Below are 20,883 nucleotides of genomic sequence, written 5' to 3'. Positions count from 1 at the left end.
GCATACACTGAAATGAGCAACGAATACATTCAAGTACCAGCGTGTAAATGATAATCTGACAGTACATATGCAATGAATATTGCAGAAAACATTCACTCACAGACCATCCTGAGTTCTTCAGTGATCAAGAAACTGACGACATCACCAGGCGTTAGTGGAGAAACCAGACACCAGGTTGGTGCGACTATGTCGTCCAGTCACTTATTAATTAACACATTGTGGAAGTGGGACAAGCACAACAATGGGACCATCAGTCCCACGGAGGAACAACACGAACACAATGGTTGCTGTTGACACAAGGAACATTAGGTTTCTCAGTTGGAACATTCGTAGCAACAACAGAAGACCGAGTGTCTTAATTGCACATGTTACCAGTAACAACATAGATATAATTGCTATACAGGAGCCCTACACACCCAACATAATAAACAAAATCCCACCAAAGATCAGAGGGTATGTATCCTTTACAAACAGTAACACCACAGGACTACTAACATACATCAGAAGTGATTTACTACATGCTCTAGTGAGCACATCACACAATGTACACACACACAGTACCATCACTTCCATGTACATATATTCGTTCCTCTGTCACCAGAGGGGGTGGACGTCGGGCTTGGGCTGCCAGTGGCTGTTTGACGCTGCATAGTGGTGGTTGGTGTAGAGCGTCTGCTGGCCGGGGCGGCGGATGGTGGTGGCCGCATCCGCCATGTAAATACTGTGCGTTAAGATTTCTCTGATGCAGTGGATTGGGAGCAGGTGGCGGTTGCGCTCCTGGATGTTTTGGACATGAAGGTTCCGGATCTACTCGGTCTGGAGAACTTTTCACCCTCTTGTGTGGCGGTGACATTTGCCACGTCACCTGGATATGTGCAGTTCGCAGAACGTTGGAATGAGTGGACGGTTCTCCTTCCTGGTACGGCTTTGTCAGTGACGATCTCTGATCCGTGGGGCCCCTTGACCTTTGTGAGCGTTCATGGTGTGCCTGTGAATTTTCCCGAGGCAGAGCTCTTCTCGGTGTTTGCACGCTTTGGTACGGTGTTCTGTCATCGGTACAACGTTTTGAGTGTCGGGCGGCTGAAGGGTCTCCGTCTGGGTACTCGTACACTGCAAATGCGTATCACAGGATCCATTCCGTCCAAGGTTTTGTGTTGTGGCGTTTATCTCCATGTTTTCTATCATGGTCAGGCCTGCACTTTCGATGTGGTGAGGAGGGCCATGACGCTGCCAGGTGTGGTGTTCCTCGAATGGAAACCTCTTCAGTTTTTTTTTTTGTGGGGGGGGGGGGATTTCCCCCCTTGCGTGTGCAGGCTGCCTCCCCGGAGGGTCCTCGGGGGTTTGCCTGGTGGTTTACCAGCGGCGGATGTGCCTGCTGTTCCGTCTACGCATGTGGTGCCTCCAGTGCTGGCTTTCGTGGAGGACCTGGCTGCCTCTGCTTTGCGTCTTCAGTTTCAGGTGGATGTGTAGGTACATCCAGTTCCTGGTGCTTCCTTGGTGGATGGGGGTGATGGTATGGGTGGGCCTCCTGTTGACGGGGGTGTGCTTCCTGTGGCTGTCGATGACGTCGTCTTCCCGGAGGTTGTCCTCGATGATGGTGGCATTCCTGATGCCTGTACTGCACTTACGCCTTCTGCTATTCCTGGTGGTGTGCTCCGTGAGGGGGCGTTGTGCTCCCCTGCTCCTCGCCGGAAGCGCCTTCGAGGGAGCGCTCATGCAGTAAGGAGCCCCATGACAAGCAGATTGAGGCTTCACGTGGTATGGCCTCGGATAATGCCCCCCCCCCCCCTCCTAATTCTCCTGCGTCTGCTGAGGATTCCAGTGGTGATGTAGTGCCTAGTGACGGCGTGCTTTCCTCAGCAATGGTGGGCGTGAATGGTACCTGGGTGGTGGCGACGGGGTCTAGGCATGCTTCGCCGGGTGATGCCAGCACTGTTCACCTCCTAAAGTGTCCACGGTCCTGTGAATTCCCCCTCTGTGGAACGACGGGCAGTTGGCCCTCGCGTTGCAGACGCCGCCCCTGCGGTGGGTTCCGGTGTGCCCCCTGATGGGCCTGTGAGGTTGAGGAGTTCTTGATGGGTTTTCGATGGCGCCTGTTCTTGTTTGTGCATCTTTAAATGTGTGTGGTCTGAATGCTCTTGCGGTCCAGTTGGACCTAGTGGATGTGCTTCGTGAGCAGCATTTGGGTGTGGCTCTGATCCAGGAGCATAATGTTCGGGATGTGTCTGTTCTGCAGGGGTTGTGTGCTGATTATTATGTTGTGTTGAATCTGCCAAGGACGTCCTTTGGGGGGGGATGCTCATGTTATTTTCACAGAGGGCATCTATTTCCATGGTTCACACGGAAATGGATGAGGATGAGCAGGTCTTGTTTGTGCGGGCAGAGTATTTGGGGGTTGTGATTCCGTTCTTGACAGTGTATGCCCCTTCTGGGGTGGTGCATCGTCGGGACCGGGATATGTTTTTTCGGAAGGGGCTTTTGCCCTTCCTGTGGCATGATACGAGGGACTTGATCTTTGGTGGTGATTTTAATTGTGTCACAAGTGTGCGGAATAGCTCTAGTGCCCACCCGCAGAATGTTTTGGCCACTTTGCCTGAGGTTTTGTGTTCTTGCGGATTTCGCGATGCTGCCGTTTTGTGTAAAGGCGCATTAGAGTATACCGTCGCTGCGCGTGGGGGCGTGTTCTAGGTTGGATAGGTTCTATGTTTCTGCTGGAGAGTGTTCTGTGTTTGACTTTCGCACTGTCCCTGTGGCTTTCTTGGATCATTGTTTGATAGTGGTCCGGGTTGGTGTCTGGAGTCAGATGCATGTGGGTCCGAGGTGGTGGAAACTTAATTGTCAGTTGTTGTATTGTCCGCGTATTTGTGTGCAGTTTCGGGTCTGGTGGGTTGGGATCCTTGCCTGGAGGGCTGCCTTTTCTTCTCTCTTCGTTTGGTGGGAGTGGTGTAAGGTGGAGTGTCGGAAGTTCTTTGGCATTGTTGCTAAGTGGGAGGCAGCTGGGAGGTTTGGGCTGCTGCGGTTGCTTCAGGCGTGACTGTCTATTTTGTATGTGCAGTTGAATGCTGGGTTTACCTGATTTGAGGATATTGCTGAGTGTAAGGAGCATATTTGTGCTTTGCGTGCAGAGATGGCTGACGGTGTTTGGGTGCGTGCTCGTGTGGCTGAGCATGTGGATGGGGAGTGGCTCTCGCCTTTTCTTTTGGGTTGGGAGAAGGCTGCTAGGGCTTCTGTTCTTCTTAAGGGCTTTCGGCGGCCTGATGGTTCTGTACTTTCTAGTGCGGATGGAGTTCTGCTTTACGTGCGATAGGAATTGGAGGAGCCCTATGGGGCTGTGCAGGGAGATGGTGTGCTCACGGATTTTTTTGGATGGGTGCACCCCTGGGTTGTCGGTGGCGGAGTGTACCCGGTTGGTACAGGATGTTTCGTTGGGGGAGCTCCTGGATGTGGTCCGGTCCATTCGTTTCAGGGAAGGTGCCCGGTGAGGATGGCCTTCCTGTTGAGTTCTATATTAGCTATTGGGATGTGCTGGGGGAGATTCTCTTGGAGGTGGTGCAGGCTTGTCTTTGGGAGTGTGTTCTGCCCGGCTCCCATTGTGATGGGATCGTGCGGCTGCTCCCAAAGCCAGGCGATTTGCAGTTCTTCTCAAATTGGCGGCCTATCATGTTATTAAATGTTGATTATAAAATTCTGTCCAAGGTTTTAGCGCGTCGCTGTCATAGTGTTGTTGCGTCGGTGGTTTCTGTGAACAGTTTTGAGGTGTTCCTGGTCGTTCCCTTATGCATTGCAATTTTTTATTTAGTGATGTGCTTCTGCACGCGTCCGAATATCGCCTTTCGGCGGCGATAATCAGCTTGGACTGGTTGAAGGCCTTCGATCGGGTGTCGTTGGTGTTTGTGTTTCGTGCGATGGAGCGGCTTGGGTTTCCGTCGGTGTTCATGGATTGGGTGTGCATGTTGTATGCCCAGTGTCGCAGTCGCATTTGCGTGAATGGATTTTTTTAGTTCCTCTTTTCCTATTCGCCGTTCTGTGTGTCAGGGTTGCCCCACGTCTATGCCCTTGTATGTGATTTTTCAGGAACCTCTCTTTCGGGTGGTCAAGGCATGTGCTTTGATTGTGCCTCCTCTTTTGTCTTCACAGTGTGTTTTATGTTATTTATGTTCTTTATTTTGTGTACTGCTCTGTGTTCTGTTATCTGTTACTACATATGTGTGTTGTTATGTGTAGCCTTTTGTTTTTCTTGTGTGTCTGGTACCTGTGTCGGGGTATTGGTGTTGTGCTCTGTGTTATGTTTATTTTTATTTGACGCTTGTGTATGCTTCTTTTGTTGTTTATGTTACTCCATTGTTTTACTGTGTACCAGATTTCCTTGTGTTTTTGTATGTTCTTGTATTTTGTTTTATTTATATATAAAAAAAACTTCCATGTACAAACTGCAGCAGGCCACTTCTCATTCCTCAACGTATTTGCCAGAAGTCAGAAACTCAATGTAACATTGCTCTCAGATCTTGACAATCATGGGACAATATAAATGGGAGATTTTAATGATAAGACATTATGCTGAGAGACAGTACTAACAACGATAATGTTACAGGCTGTTCATGCCTGTGCCACCTCTTGGGTGGCTTAATCTTCGTCAATCAAACAATCAACGATAATGGATACAAATTTATCAAATATGTTTATGACTACAGATTAATTGTGTATACTATGGATACCCAAACTCATTTATTGGGAGGCAGACTTGATTATGTAATGGGTAATTATACCTTTTGCAAAATAATATGGAATGCTCTTTGGTAAATTACTTGGTTAGCATTCACTATGCAATTTCTGCTTCCTATAATGTATAGTGTGATGAACCTAATAGACATCAGAGACGGAAAATGAATATTCCATATGGTTTGCATAACCTCTTTATTAACTGTATTTCAAAATGGTAACAAGATTACACAATAACGAATGTACAAGCCTTCTCCAGAGACCTCGTTGATACAATTACTACCTACTACGAAACATGCGTGTGTTGGAAAACAAGCCATAAGCCTTGCAGAGGTGGATACCACCCACCACCAACCAAGTGGGTCCTTGATCCCATATTTGTGAAAGAACATGAACAAGTAAAGCAGAGTTTTGCTGCTGGCCACCAGAGGGTGCTGACATGCCCCTGTTTTGGTCCTCAGTCGACGAGCTTGGCATGGAGTCGGTGGTTGGGTGCCTGTTCTGTGCCGTGTGGTACCTTTCTGGTGCTGGGTACAATTTTGCTTCATGATAGGAACTCATTGCCTCTTATTAAAATGGTTCCTTTTTGGCTGGACTCGAATTTTGGACATCGGTGGACCATACGGCGGTCGAGGTGGCGCTGGTGGAGTTCCTTCGTGTAAACCTGGCAGATGTGATGGGCATTCAGCTCCTTCGTGGCCACTGTGTGGTGGTAAAATTTCTGTAGCAGGGATTGTTCCAGGAGTTCGTTGACCACTGTGAGGGACACTCCTTCCCTATGTCTGACAGAGCAGGAACAGTGCGATAGGTAAACCGAAGTGTGAAAACAACGTATGTGGCGGTGCGTGGAACCTCTTTCGAAATGCTAGATGAGCTGTTGGCCCAGTTGTTTTACTAGTTTGGGATGGTAAGCAACGTCCAGTGGAACAAGGTCAATGTGGGATATTGTCGGGTTATGCTTGCCTAAACCAAGACTGACGATGTCCCTGGACCAGAATGTTCTGTCATCACTAACCATGAAGGGGTTAACCATGCACTGCGTGTTTGCAGGCCAGCCACATACATGTTTTCTGTATAGTTTGCCGGGCCACCTGCGGCGGGATGATCAGCAGGTGGTGTTCTCCCTCCCAGCCTTCCTGATGTTGGGCCTGTGTGTGTGAGTGCGCTGATTGTGAGTGAAGGGGTGTTGGTGAGCCTTGCTGTACTGGGAGACGATGGTCAGCGGGTATGTGTGGCTGCTGTTCTGCCTGCAGGGCTGTGTGCCATGCCTGAAGTACGAGTGGAGGTTTACAGTGTGCCACAGGCGGTGGTGGAGGAGTGCCCTCTGGGTGTCCCTGCTCCTGCTGTTGTTTTCACAAATTTTGCTGATAGCTTTTTCCTCTTCATGTCTCGTTTTTCCTCCCCACATCTTCTCCATTCCTGAATATTCTATCCAACGTTTTCTTCTGTTTTGAAGCCGAGTGTTTGGGGAGGCACACTCTCTCACCCGTAGAACTGTGCTACCTGACGTTGTCGAGCGAGAGGACGCTTTTATTGTCAAACTTTTCCTTCATTGCTGAGTCCAATCTCGAAAGACTGACGATACTTAAGGTGACAATTGTAAGGTGTATATCCACGAAGCACTCCTGGGGGTGCATCGTGGTTGATGTATCTTGTTGGGTATGCTATCATCTGACTGTGGCACCATGGTGGGTATTAGGGCTTATTCATAGACGAACTTTTTACCTATTCGTCTTTATACCATTCTATGACCCTCATTTAACTTCTCAGACTCATGGGGTGGGTGACCAGGGCCCCCCCCCAAGTCGAACTGTGATGGAAGGCCAGATTCTGTAGCCCCCACTATATTGGGCCTAGACCAAGCTGTTTCTCTGACTCTCCCAACTATCTCTCTCTGCTCCCCTCCCACCTCTGTGGTAGGGTTGCACCCCAAGCTCCCAGTTGGAGTGGCTCCGTCTTTCATTGTAACAACTGCGCCTTTTACCCATTCTCTTGCTGGGGGGTGCTCGGTGCCGTCACCTCCGCACTTGCACGATTCCTTCCAGTTCTAATACATTCCAAGATTTGTTTGGTCCTGCTATGTGGACAAAGTATTTTGATCTCAATCATGTTGATTCTAAACGTCCTCATGATTTATTCATCTATAAACACTAAGTTGATTCGGTGGATACATTTGTCACTTTTAACCCGACCCATACTGGTACACGTGTCATTGCTGCCCCTTCTCAGGAAGCAACTGACTGCTTAGCCTCATTGTTCTGCATTGGGGAGAACCCTGGTCGACTCTCCAAAAATGCCTGGTTAAATGCCAGCATTGGCACAATTATTCTCCTGCACCATGCTGCGACTGGTGATAGAGAACTGAAAAACTGCCATGAGGACATTAAACATATTCTTGAGGCCAAAGGCCATTCTATCCTTCAGATTGATATGTTATGTTCATATGATGTCTCTATGCACCTTGTGTGGAGCTTTGGGTCATTCTAAGACAGAGTGCTCTTCTTCTCAAGCTCACTGCATCAACTCCCGTGACGCCCACCCTGCCTTCTCCAGCACTTGTGTGCACTACAAATTTGAGGAAGCCATCCTCAATTTGAAACATCGCAATCATTTCTCTTTTCCTGAGGAAAGACGCCAGGTTCGCTGCCTTCCCTCTTTCTCTGGCGTGTTCTCCATCTAGTTCTCCATCTGATGTTTCCTTCCTTCCTTCCCGGTCTTCCCTGTCTCCTGTGCCCTCTTCTCTTCTCTCCCCAATCCTTCTTCTCGGTCCTCCCTTCTGTCTTTTGGCTCTTCATACCGCCTGTCCGTCCAGGCCATTGACCATCCTCCTCCCAGCAATATTCATGTTAACCGCTCCCATTCTCCTTCTCCTGTTGAGACTGTAGAAGCTGGCGCCCAGTACATTGGTGTTTGGATGCCTGTCTCTCTCTACGTCAGAAACGTAAGCCTGGTTCCTCTCCCTCCTCCCCGGTGGGTAAGAAAGCATTGTTCTATTCCTCACCTTCCGATTCCAGCACTATCCCTGCATCCCTCTTTCATTTCAGTGGCGGAATCACCTGTCCCAGCTATGGAGGTTCCCTTGGTCCTTAATTCTCTCTCTGGGATGCTGCCCTTGATGAAGTGCACTCCCATGTTTCTCTTCCCCCTCCCCCTGATTCCCTTGACCGCCCCTCTCTGATGCCTCCTCTTACCCCAGACTCTGTCAGTCTACTTCAGGCCCATCCTTTCGCTCCCTTGACTCTAACGTTCTTGCTAGATTTACCTATGCCCTGTAACCCCGATTTCACTGATCCTGATTCTGAACTAACTTGGTATACTGTATTCTTCTTTGGTTTTATTTCTCCCTTGTTCTGTTTTATTCTCTCAATATATTACAATGTAAATTCTTCAATGGAATCTTCGAGGATTTTATGTCAACTTCCACAAACTCTGACTTCAGATCACAAAGTTTTCACCACTTTGAATCTGTCTCCAGGTGAGCGCCGTTGCTTGGCACTCGTCCTGGTCGCTTTCATGGTTATTCCATTCTCTCCTCCCCCCCCTCCCTACAGCTTTTGCTGGGGCCCATAACTCTACTGCTCTCTTGATTTGTACTGATATTCCCTTCGTCTCCCTACTTTTTTAGTCGAAAATTCATTGTTCTGGAGCCCATATCTTTGTGTGTAAATAGTATACACACCCAAGGTGCACCCCAAGGTAGTGTTCTGAGCACTACTCTTTTTCCTGGTTGCACTCAGTGGTCTTCTTTCCTCCCTTCCCTCTGGCATTTTCTCGGCTCTCTATATTTACGATCTTACCCTCTGCTGTCGAGGTGATGACTCTCCTTTCCTCCAACGGCAGCTCCAATTTGCGATTGATGCCGTGTCGTCCAGGTCCACCAATCATGGCTTAAAGTTCTCTACAACTAAAACTCTACAACAGCTGATAGGCGCACGCTCCTCTCTTTACATTCCACTCTCGTGCTGTCTAAACTGCTTAATGGTTGTCCTGTTTATTCGTCTGCCTCTTCTACTCATTGCTTTCTTGGTACTCTGCACCATACTGGGTTGCACCTCAGCTCTAGTGCCTTTTGTTCGACTCCTACCCAGAGCCTGTATGTTGAAACTGGCATCCTGTCTCTTCAGGATTGCCGTGATCACTACTGTCTTCGCTACCTTGCACGGTTCTTACAATACCCTCACTCTCGCTTATGGGGGGCTTATCAAACGCAAAAATTCGGAAAAATCGAATCTTTTTGAAAAATTTATAAAAATACTACAACGTTCTGGCAACACTTTGGCGCAAACCCGATAATGTTATGATATAAATTAAAGTATTTATGGTACATTTCCATGCGTAATTGTGCAGAATCCGGTGCCTCGCGGCTGTGGCGCGCCAAGAGTATTGCGTCGTACGTTCTAAACGTCAAATTTTTCGTAATAACGTCGTAAATATCGATGTATGCATAAGGAGTAAATATACACTCATTGGCAACCTTCTCATCCCTTGCTGTGCTATAGGAGAGGTCCCAGCCCCCAGTCACCTCGTGTGTCTGATAGGGTGCGGACATGTTCTGATGCGCGCTCCATTATCGTTCCTAATAGCGCATTTTTGCGTCTACTGCACAAACTCTTATAAAGAGATAGTGCCAGAAGATAAGAGCAGCAAATCTGGCACTAGGTCGCCATCTTTATCGCTAAAAGAAAGCCGCTTTAGAGCGAAGAGTAATATCCAGTGAGAGATTTTGGCGCACCACACCTACTCAACCTTCCTCTCACACCACCTCCTCAACCTTCCTCTCACACCACCTCAACCTTCCTCAACCTTCCTCACACACCTTCCTCAACCCTCCTAGACCCTCCTCACACACCTTCCTAGACCTTCCTCCCTCCAACAAGCCGAGACAGGCTCCTGAGGAAGGTGATCCAGCAATCATGCAGGTGCCTACTTGGGCACTGCATTGGGCAGGTGCCCAATGCAGTGCCACCTTGAGGACCCACAATTCGGACCAATGTCAATAGGTTAGTATGTTTTAGTGTTATAATTTGGTATTTTGTAATAATTGTAATATGTATGTGCAGGATATATATATGTATAATTTTTTATTTTTTATTTTTTTTTTCAATTTTTTTTTTCGTTTGTTATCAGGGGATGTGCATGGAACTTGCACACCTTGCTCAATGGATGCCTATCTGCAAGGGTGCCAATTATGAACGAAATAGGTCGATGTCAAACTCGGCTACAGGTGGCCGAACTTTGATCTTATTTTACTCAGGTAAGTAATTTACAACTTCAAGGTGTTTCTCAGCTTTCATTTATTAATCAATTTACATGCAAATTACACCTTATATGTAGAGTTTGTGCTTCTACAGAATGTTGTAGACATTTTAGTCCAAAGTCCATTTGTTGATTTTATAAAAATTTATAAACATCATATATTGCATATTTTTGGAAGGGTAACTTTGAAAAATTATATTTTTGCACTAAACACTTTTTTGATAAAACTGATCAGAACACTCCTTTATTGTATGCTAATTTTAATATCTGAGTGTTATAGAAATGATTTTAGTTGACACATGTGTTCCCTGAAATTATTTGAAAATGTTGAAAATTCGTTGCATAATACGTTGTGTATTTTTTTCTCCTTTTCTGTTTAGGGTGTGATGGTGAAACTTGGACCAGTTGCAGCCCTTTCTATAACCATTTCAAAAATAAATTTATAAGTAAATTGAACAATTTTTAATTTAACCTAGTTATACCCCTATGTCGTAAATTGACCATTGCCCCTCATGTGGGCGCTGTCCCCCTTCTCCACTTACCTTTTCTGTACGGTTGTCTCGCTTGCAAGATTCTCTCCCAGTTCATGTTACCAATATTTCACCCCATGTCGTTCCATCCTTGCTCCCATTGAGGGTCTCCCTAAGTTTTGTAAAACCTTGACTAACATGAATAATGCTTTTTACCTCTCCTACAGTACTGAAACCCCTTTTCCTTCTTCACATTTCTTCACACTCCCGCTTCATTTCCGTCTTCACCGATGGGTCTAAGTCTGCAGACAGTGTAGGCAACTCTGGTTTTTTTTCCTGACCACACCGATATGTGTCGCCTGCTTCCGGAGACTAGCATCTTCACGGGAGAATTTTATGCTATTTTGTATGCTCTTCGTGAACTGCTTTCTTGCTGTCAATCTTCCTTTGTTGTTGAAGTTGACTTTCGCAGTGCGCTCAGGTCTCTGGAGTCCTTTAATCCAGTCCATCCTGTGGAAGTCCTATCTCCCATAAAGATTTTCCTTTTTCTAACTTCTACCCGGTTATCCATTCCACATTCCTTACCCATTGGCAGGATCGTTGATCTTTAGTTACTGGTAACAAAGTGCGTGCTCTTAAGGGCAGCGTCTCCCCTTGGCCATCCTCCTACCACCATGACCGGTGGTGGAAAACGGATCTGGCAAGGTTACATGTTGCCCATACACGTTTAACTTAATGGCCACTTAATGGAGCGCCACCCTGCTCCTTGTTGTCCAAACTGCAGTGTCCCTCTTACGGTCATGCATATCCTTGTTGAATGTCTTGACTTCCAGGACGTGCATGTGTCTTGCTTTCCGACCGTCACTCGTGGTCACTTGTCCCTCGATAGTATCCTTATTGAATCAGATACCTTTGATATTGTTCACCTTATAAATGATGATATTATGTTCACCTCACCTCCTCACCCATGTGTGAGTGAGACACCAGTACTCACAAGGTGAGGAGGAGGACCATGTATGAGTCACCAGTAGGATAGAGTATTAGTGAAGCGGGCTGCTCGTCTTTTCCCGATGCCAAGGGGGAATGGTCTGAGGTAAGGGACTGACATAGTCTGGTCGGAGTGAATGCCTTAAAAAATATTCCTAACACCACTTCCCATGAGCGGGTGTCATGAAGGCTGAAATGAATCTGAGATGAAACAGGTAATGTAGTGTCTGTGGAGTGTAACGTTACTCCGCCATGGGTGGAGGCTGGGAGAGAGACCTTCCACAGTTGGAGACTCGAACTCACGACCAGCGGAGTGTAGAGGTTGAAAGTCCAAGTTGTACACCAGCGGTGTGTCTCTGCGACGCTCTCTTATTGTGGGGTGTTCTTAGTCGGTAGAGCTCCTGTCTTCCGCTCCAGTGGTCGTGAGCCTCAAACTTATTTCCATGTTTATTGTGGTTTGCACTATAAAATATCTTCCACATTATCCTATATTCTTATGTTCAATCTTTAAGTAATCACTGAAAAATATTTGACACAAATAAACAATCTTTGTCATAAAAAAATATATTTGGTACAAATATATAATATTTGTTGAGTCACGGAACAATATTGCAGGAGTGTACAGGGGTCTGCAGGAGTCTACAAGAGTGAACAAAAGTGTGCAGGAGTGTACAGGAGTGTACAAGAGTGTGCAGGAGTGTACAGAAGTGCGCAAGGAGTGTACAAAAGTGTGCAGGAGTGTACAGGAGTGTACAAGAGTGTGCAGGAGTGTACAGAAGTGTGCAAGGAGTGTACAAAAGTGTACAGGAAAGTACAAGAGTGTGCATGAGTGTGCAGGAGTGTACAGGAGTATGCAGGAGTGTACAAGAGGTTGCAGGAGTGTGCAGGAGTGTGCAAGAGTGTACAAGAGTGTGCAGGAGTGTACAGGAGTATGCAGGAGTGTACAGGAGTGTGCAAGAGTGTGCAGGAGTGTGCAGGAGTGAACAGGAGTGTGCAGGAGTGAACAGGAGTGTGCAGGAGTGTACAGGAGTGAACAGGAGTGTACGGGAGTGTACAGGAGTGTACCGGAGTGTACAAGAGTGTACAGGAGTGTAAAGGAGTGTACAAGTGTGCATGAGTGTACAGGAGTGTAAAGGAGTGTACAGGAGGGTACAAGAGTGTAAAGGAGTGTACAGGAGGGTACAAGAGTGTAAAGGAGTGTACAGGAGGGTACAAGAGTGTACAGGAGTGTACAAGAGTGTACAGGAGTGTGCATGAGTGTACAAGAGTGTACAGGAGTGTACAGGAGGGTACAAGAGTGTACAGGAGTGTACAGGAGTGTACAGGAGTGTACAAGAGTGTACAAGAGTGTGCAGGAGTGTACAAGAGTGTACAGGAGTGTACAGGAGGGTACAAGAGTGTACAGGAGTGTACAGGAGTGTACAGGAGTGTACAGGAGTGTACAAGAGTGTACAAGAGTGTGCAGGAGTGTGCAGGAATGTACAGGAGTGTGCAGGAGTGTACAGAAGTGTGCAGGAGTGTGCAGGAGTGTACAGGAGTATGCAGGAGTGTACAAGAGGTTGCAGGAGTGTGCAGGAGTGTGCAGGAGTGTGCAAGAGTGTGCAAGAGTGTACAAGAGTGTGCAGGAGTGTACAGGAGTATGCAGGAGTGTACAGGAGTGTACAGGAGTGTGCAGGAGTGTGCAGGAGTGTGCAGGAGTGAACAGGAGTGTGCAGGAGTGAACAGGAGTGTGCAGGAGTGTACAGGAGTGAACAGGAGTGTACGGGAGTGTACAGGAGTGTACCGGAGTGTACAAGAGTGTACAGGAGTGTAAAGGAGTGTACAAGTGTGCATGAGTGTACAGGAGTGTAAAGGAGTGTACAGGAGGGTACAAGAGTGTAAAGGAGTGTACAGGAGGGTACAAGAGTGTAAAGGAGTGTACAGGAGGGTACAAGAGTGTACAGGAATGTACAGGAGTGTACAAGAGTGTACAGGAGTGTGCATGAGTGTACAAGAGTGTACAGGAGTGTACAGGAGGGTACAAGAGTGTACAGGAGTGTACAGGAGTGTACAGGAGTGTACTGGAGTGTACAGGAGTGTACAAGAGTGTACAAGAGTGTGCAGGAGTGTGCAGGAATGTACAGGAGTGTGCAGGAGTGTACAGAAGTGTGCAGGAGTGTGCAGGAGTGTACAAGAGTGTGCAGGAGTGTACAAGAGTGTACAAGAGTGTGCAGGAGTGAACAGGAGTGTGCAGGAGTGTGCAGGAGTGAGCAGGAGTGTACAAGAGTGTACTGGAGTGTGCAGGAGTGTACAGGAGTGTACAAGAGTGTGCAGGAGTGTGCAAAAGTGTACAAGAGTGTGCAGGAGTGTACAAAAGTGCAGGAGTATACAAGAGTGTACAGGAGTATACAAGATTGTACAAGAGTGTGCTGGAGTGTACAGGAGTGAACAGGAGGGTACAAGAGTGTGCAGGAGTGAACAGGAGGGTACAAGAGTGTGCAGGAGTGAACAGGAGGGTACAAGAGTGTGCAGGAGTGAACAGGAGGGTACAAGAGTGTGCAGGAGTGTACAAGAGTGTGCAGGAGTGTACACGAGTGAGAAGGAGTGTGCAGGAGTGTACAAGAGTTTGCAGGAGTGTGCAGGAGTGAACGGGAGTGTGCAGGTGTGTACAGGAGTGTGTATTAGTGTACAGGAGTGTGCAGGAGTGTACAGGAGTGTGCAGGAGTGTGCAGGAGTGTGCAGGAGTGTACAAGTGTGAGCAGGAGTGCACAAGAGTGTACAGGAGTATACAAGATTGTACAAGAGTGTCCTGGAGTGTACAGGAGTGTGCATTAGTGTACAGGAGTGTGCAGGAGTGTACAGGAGTGTGCAGGAGTGTGCAGGAGTGTACAAGAGTGTGCAGGAGTGTACAGGAGTGTATAGGAGTGTACAGGAGTGTACAGGAGTGAGCAGGAGTGAACAGGAGTGTGCAAGAGTGTTCAGGAGTGTTCAGGAGTGTGCAGGAGTGTGCAGGAGTGTACAGGAGTGTGCAGGAGTGAACAGGAGTGTGCAGGAGTGTACAGGAGTGTACACGAGTGTACAAGAGTGAGCAGGAGTGTACAGGAGTGTGCAGGAGTGAACAGGAGTGTGCAGGAGTGTACAGGAGTGTGCAGGAGTGTACAAGAGTGTACAAGAGTGAGCAGGAGTGTACAGGAGTGTACAGGAATGTACAGGAAAGTACAAGAGTGTGCAAGAGTGTGCAGGAGTGTACAGGAGTATGCAGGAGTGTACAAGAGGTTGCAGGAGTGTGCAGGAGTGTGCAAGAGTGTGCAAGAGTGTACAAGAGTGTGCAGGAGTGTACAGGAGTATGCAGGAGTGTACAGGAGTGTGCAGGAGTGAACAGGAGTGTGCAGGAGTGAACAGGAGTGTGCAGGAGTGTACAGGAGTGTACAGGAGTGTACAAGAGTGTACGGGAGTGTGCAGGAGTGTGCAGGAGTGTACAGGAGTGTGCAGGAGTGTACAGGAGTGTGCAAGAGTGTACAAGAGTGAGCAGGAGTGTACAAGAGTGTGCAGGAGTGTACAGGAGTGTACAAGAGTGAGCAGGAGTGTACAGGAGTGTGCAGGAGTGAACAGGAGTGTGCAGGAGTGTACAAGAATGTGCAGGAGTGTACAGGAGTGTGCAGGAGTGAACAGGAGTGTGCAGGAGTGTACAAGAGTGTGCTGGAACAGGAATGTACAAGGGTGTACAGGGGTGTACAGGAATGTACAGAAGTGTATAGGGGTGTACAGGCGTGTACAGGGGTGTACAGGAGTATACAGGGGTGCACAGGAGTGTACAGGAGTGTACAGGAGTGTACAGGTGTTTGCAGGATTGTACAGGGATGTACAGGAGTGTACAGGGGTATACAGGTGTATACATGAGTGGGGGAAACTTAAATTTGTGGAAAATATTCTGACCGCAAATAACTTTTGGGATACCCGGCCCCGCACCTCAGCTAGGACAGCGGCGCCTCATTCCCGGAAAACTTTACCACAAGCAAGTTTGCATCATAACTGGGTACAAGTTATGCTCCTTGAGTGGCCCCAAGCAAGTTTTCCTACAACCTATACGTATGCTCACTGAGTGGGGCCGGTAAACAGGTGCGGTAAAGGTTACTAAACACAGCTGGACGCCAGAATGGACCGTAACACCCCTGTGTATAGTGGCGAGTCTTCTTGTCATCACACTCCGGCCCTAAGTAACACTTGCCAGTGGCCATAAGCAACACGTTTCAGTGGTCCCAAGTAACACCTGCCAGTGGTCTCAAGTAACACCTGCCAGTGGTCTCAAGTAACACCTGCCAGTGGTCCCAAGTAACACCTGCCAGTGGTCTCAAGTAACACCTGCCAGTGGTCTCAAGTAACACCTGCCAGTGGACCCAAGTAACACCTGCCAGTGGTCTCGAGTAACACCTGCCAGTGGCCCCAAGTAACACCTGCCAGTGGTCTCAAGTAACACTTGCCAGTGGTCTCAAGTAACACCTGCCAGTGGCTCCAAGTAACACCTGCCAGTGGCCCCAAGTAACACCTGCCAGTGGCCCCAAGTAACACCTGCCAGTGGCCCCAAGTAACACCTGCCAGTGGCCCCAAGCAACACCTGCAAGTGGGCACAAGTAACACCTGCCAGTGGCCCCAAGTAACACCTGCCAGACGCCCCAAGTAACACGTGCCAGTGGCCCCAAGTAACACGTGCCAGTGGCCCCAAGTAACACCTGCCAGTGGCCCCAAGTAACACCTGCCAGTGGCCCCAAGTAACACCTGCAAGTGGCCCCAAGTAACACCTGCCAGTGGCCCCAAGTAAACCATGCAAGTGGCCCCAAGTAACACCTGCCAGTGGCCCCAAGGGTACCTGCGGCAAGTGGCCCCAAGTAACACCTGCCAGACGCCCCAAGTAACACCTGCCAGTGGCCCCAAGTAACACCTGCCAGTGGCCCCAAGTAACACCTGCCAGTCGCCCCAAGTAACACCTGCCAGTGGCCCCAAGTAACACCTGCCAGTGGTCCGAAGTAACACCTACCAGTGGCCCCAAGTAACACCTGCCAGTGGCCCCAAGTAACACCTGCAAGTGGCCCCAAGTAACACCTGCTAGTGGCCCCAAGTAAACCATGCAAGTGGCCCCAAGTAACACCTGTCAGTGGCCCCAAGGGTACCAGCGGCAAGTGGCCCCAAGTAACACCTGCCAGTCGCCCCAAGTAACACCTGCCAGTGGCCCCAAGTAACACCTGCCAGTGGTCCCAAGTAACACCTGCCAGTGGTCCCAAGAAACACCTGCTAGTCGCCCCAAGTAACACGTGCCAGTGGCCCCAAGTAACACGTGCCAGTGGCCCCAAGTAACACGTGCCAGTGGCCCCAAGTAACACTTGCCAGTTGCCCCAAGTAACACCTGCCAGTGGCCCCAAGTAACACGTGCCAGTGGCCCCAAGTAACACGTGCCAGTGGCCCCAAGTAACACTTGCCAGTTGCCCCAAGTAACACGTGCCAGTGGCCCCAAGTAACACGTGCCAGTGGCCCCAAGTAACACGTGCCAGTGGCCCCAAGTAACACTTGCCAGTTGCCCCAAGTAACACCTGCCAGTGGCCCCAAGTAACACGTGCCAGTAGCTCCACAGTTTGGCTGTTACTTGACGCTGGAAAATACTGTATTACAAGGGAAGTCAGAACAAAGTAATTGTGGTGAACTGTTAGACTTATGAAATGTTTGGAACAGCTCTATATCCTGTCCCGGCGTGTGACGGAGTTTGTCACCTCGTCCCCCAGTACCCCTACACCACACCCCGCTCCCCGACACACTACCTGCTGCCACTCCCCCGACACACTACCTGCTGCCACTCCCCCGACACACTACCTGCTGCCTCTCCCCCGACACACTACCTGCTGCCACTCCCCCGACACACTACCTGCTGCCACTCCCCCGACACACTACCTGCTGCCTCTCCCCCGACACACTACCTGCTGCCACTCCCCCGACACACTACCTGCTGCCACTCCCACTTTCCTTAATGTTCCTCTGGCTCTCTGTGATCACTTTCCTTAATGTTGCTAATTACCAGACTTTAAGACTGTAAGCCTTGACTACACCTTTAAGAGTGGTCTTTAAGTGCAGCACCAGTGGCTTGACAACTGGCAACCAGTTCTATTAATGCCAGTTCTGAACAACTGCTCAATGTTGTGTTAAAATTTAGAGTAAGTCAGTTTGCCAACACAGCAGACATAAACTAAGCTTTTCTTCGTGTAAAGATAGCCGACGAAGAAGCCTATGTGAAAATAGTCTTGCCAGCACAAGTAGTCGAGGAAAGTGTTCAAGTAAGTTTACACATGGTAGCCGACGCTACTACTATAGAGCCAACGGTGCAGATGTGTAATGCGTCACTCAGCAATAATTAATTGTAGCTAAAGCCAGAGTCGCACCGTTAAAGAAGAGGTCATAACCACAAATGGAGTGACAGCACTGTTTACGGCCCCTAGGCTAACAGGACATGTCAACAAAGCTTGTCAACCAGAGATATTACTAATATAGTTACATGGTCAGACAAGGAGGCCGTGTTACAGTGGGTGAGAACTGGTAACAACCCTTCACCCTATGTAAACAACCGAGTCACAGCTATCAGAGAAATTTCTGAAGGCTTTCAATTTCTACATGTCCCTCCCGAGGACCTTACTGCTGATTATCTTTCAAGGAGAATGACCCTTAAATGGGTCACTAAAACCATTGCATTGCATCATGGACCTAGCTGGTTAGTCGATGTTAGTTGGTATGGATGAAAAAAATGAGCAAGGCATCAGGAAAATACTACAAGACATCGGAGCAATGCTTGTGATGACACTTACAGAGCACAGTTAAGGTACTGAGAGAGATTAAGAGAAATTGCGCTAATGTGTACCCTCCTTGGAACTGCATTTGGGAGGCTAAAAGCAACGCGGAGTTGCATGGTGACCACCGGCCGGGTTGGACGTTCCTGAGGTCTCTCCGCTCCTGGCTAGTGTTTACGTTGGCTGATTGCTGGTTTGCCCTGCTGGTGGTGGTTTGCCACTGACAGGGTGACGTTTGACTTAGCCATGGGGACTTCTCGCCCTCCAGTGAAGAGGACATTGTCAGCTGGTCTGGCATTTACGGTGCCGGTGACCATTCGTTGGTTGGTGTCGCCCTGGTGGACGTGCTTCATGTGCAGCTGTCGGACCTGGTGGGCATCCAGCTGCTTCAGGGCAACCGTGCTGTGGTCAAGTTCCGCCTCCAGGCTGCCTTTCAGGCATTTTTCGAGCGGTGTGAGGGGCGTGTTTACCCTCTCCCTGATACTGCTGGTTCTGTTAAGGTAGTGAATCTTAGTGTCACTTTGACGTCTGTGGCGGTGCATTGTGCCCACTTCGACTTTCAGGACGACTTCTTGACCTCCTGTTTTGAACGATTTGGGACAGTGTTAAGTGTTCGTTGGAACAAGGTCCTTGCCGGGCACTGTGTTGGTATGCTTGACGACTCCCGCACCCTGACGATGTCGCTGAAGTGTAGTGTACCGTCGTCGATGTCCGTGTTGGGTTACACACTCCGCTGCCAGTATCGGGGTCAACCGCGCACCTGTTATCGGTGTGGTCACGAGGGTCATCTGGCTGTAGCGTGCGACGTGGGAGCAACTGGTAGGGTGCACGTTTTTCGTGCAGAGGATTTTCCGCCCCTGTTGCATTCAGACAGTTCTGAGGACAGAGTGGGTGCCTTGCCTGAGGCACCTGATTGCCTGTCTGCTGCTCCCCCTGTTGAGGCGAGTTCTACGGCCTGTGCGACACGTCTGGTGACTGCTGTGGCCCCTGGGGTTGTTGAGCCGGTGTGTGTGTGGGTGTTGGGCCGTCGCCTGTGCTTAATATCGTGCAGGATGTCCGGGTGGAGGTTCATGTCCCGCCCCCGCCTGTGGATCTGATACCGGCTTCCAGGGACGCGGTGCCTGCCGTGCCTGTGTGTGTGTTGGCGACTGTAGTCTGCTCTTTCCGTCCCTTTGCAGAAGCGTGCGTGTCGGTGCTCTGAGGCTGTTTCCCTGGATGATGTGGACAGTGTGGGTGATGTGGCCTCTGTGGACTCTTCGGACGGTGCTGGTGTGACTTGTGTGGATGTAAAGATGGTGGCTGTGCCTGCAGTGGGGCCTGCTGGGAGTGGTGTGGTGCGGCCTGTCTCAAAACGTTCTCGGCGGGCTCGGAGCGTGTCTCCCCTTCGTGGTGTGCCTTGGGAGGAGGTGGGGGAGTATGCTACTCTGACGTCCCCCGCCGTGGATGATGGTGCTATGAGGGGCTCCGAAATTGCTACCTGTGCCCCCCCCCCCCTCTTCCTGCGTCACCTGCTGTTGGATCTCCGCAGTGGGGGGTTACCCCTGATGATCGGGACCTCGTCGTGGTGATGCGGAAAGATGTGCACCAAGAGGCCTCGGCTCCTGTGCCTGTGGTGGAGTCGATGCCGCGCCTGCATCCCCTGCGGTTCTCCCTCCTTCATTGCCCCGGTCTGGGGGAAGCCTTGTCCCAACTGCTGGGGTCGTGCCCTGTGGGGTTCCGGTGTTGGGCCTTTATCGGGATGCCCGGGTGCTTCCAATCCCGTGGTGCTCGTCCACTGTCTGAGTGTCGCGGGTGAAGGAGTTTGTTTATAGGGTGCCGGATAAGATGTCTCAGCCAAGGGCACCGCCTGGTGACCGGCTGCCCGATGACTTGTGGGTGATTTGGGAAGCGTACTGCTTGCGCTTTCCGATATACAAGTTCCCGGAGAAATATTAGTTAACGTCTTGCACGCACCGCTACGCCGTGCTTGGTTCAGCTGCCGCCATGCACTGGACACCCCACCCTACGTCCAGTTGCATTGATAAATTGAATTTTCATAGATTTTGATTTATTTTCATTTTGATTTCATTATTTTGTGTGACATTACGTTGGATTTAAGCTGTGTTGTTTCCCATACCGTTCATTTCGTGCCTATAGTTTATTTGTTTCTTTTTTCATTTTTTTTTTAGTGCAATTGGTGGTGAAATTGAGCTGTGTCGATTGATCTGCATTTGAATTGAAATATTGAGTCCAACCTGAGCTGCCATGGGGTAAGGATGTGTCGCCTGGCCCCCTCTGGTAGTTTAGGGTGTTTGCCATTTTCGTCGGCAGGGGGTGTGGGTGTCACTAATCTTCCTGCTGTCCCTAGCTGGTATTGACGTGGCGCTTTAGCGATGAGCGGTCATTTTTCCCCTGTGGTGAGGGTAAACTCCGTGGGTTTGGAGTTTACCTGCCGTGCAGGATATCCTCTAGTGGAGCAGGTCATGTGTGACGTGCTCCATGTCCCGGTCTTGGAGATCTGCGGGGTTGAGCTGATGACTGCTCGCCGGGTGATCATCAAGTTTGTGGGAGAGGCGGCGTACCGTGACTTTCTCCAGCGGTACGAGGTTTGTACCTTGAAGTTGCTGAATGGCACTGGATCTGTGGCCATTTCAGATCGGAGCGGT

The 20,883-nt window shown here is 49.4% G+C and overlaps 2 protein-coding genes across 2 annotated transcripts in view; one reads left to right on the top strand and one right to left on the bottom strand.

The window, feature by feature from the left end:
• Positions 1-20,883, bottom strand: part of LOC123761449 (high-affinity choline transporter 1-like) — a 1,078,813-nt gene that overhangs the window by 1,042,951 nt on the left and 14,979 nt on the right. The gene's annotated exons all lie outside the window — the stretch shown is intronic.
• Positions 13,414-14,169, top strand: LOC138357918 (uncharacterized). Its single transcript, XM_069315097.1, has one exon. The coding sequence runs from the start codon at positions 13,414-13,416 to the stop codon at positions 14,167-14,169; it is 756 nt and encodes a 251-aa protein (XP_069171198.1).

Source organism: Procambarus clarkii, chromosome 7 (assembly GCF_040958095.1).
Source record: "Procambarus clarkii isolate CNS0578487 chromosome 7, FALCON_Pclarkii_2.0, whole genome shotgun sequence".
NCBI lineage: Eukaryota > Metazoa > Arthropoda > Malacostraca > Decapoda > Cambaridae > Procambarus > Procambarus clarkii.
This window is presented reverse-complemented; position numbering and strand designations above follow the sequence as displayed.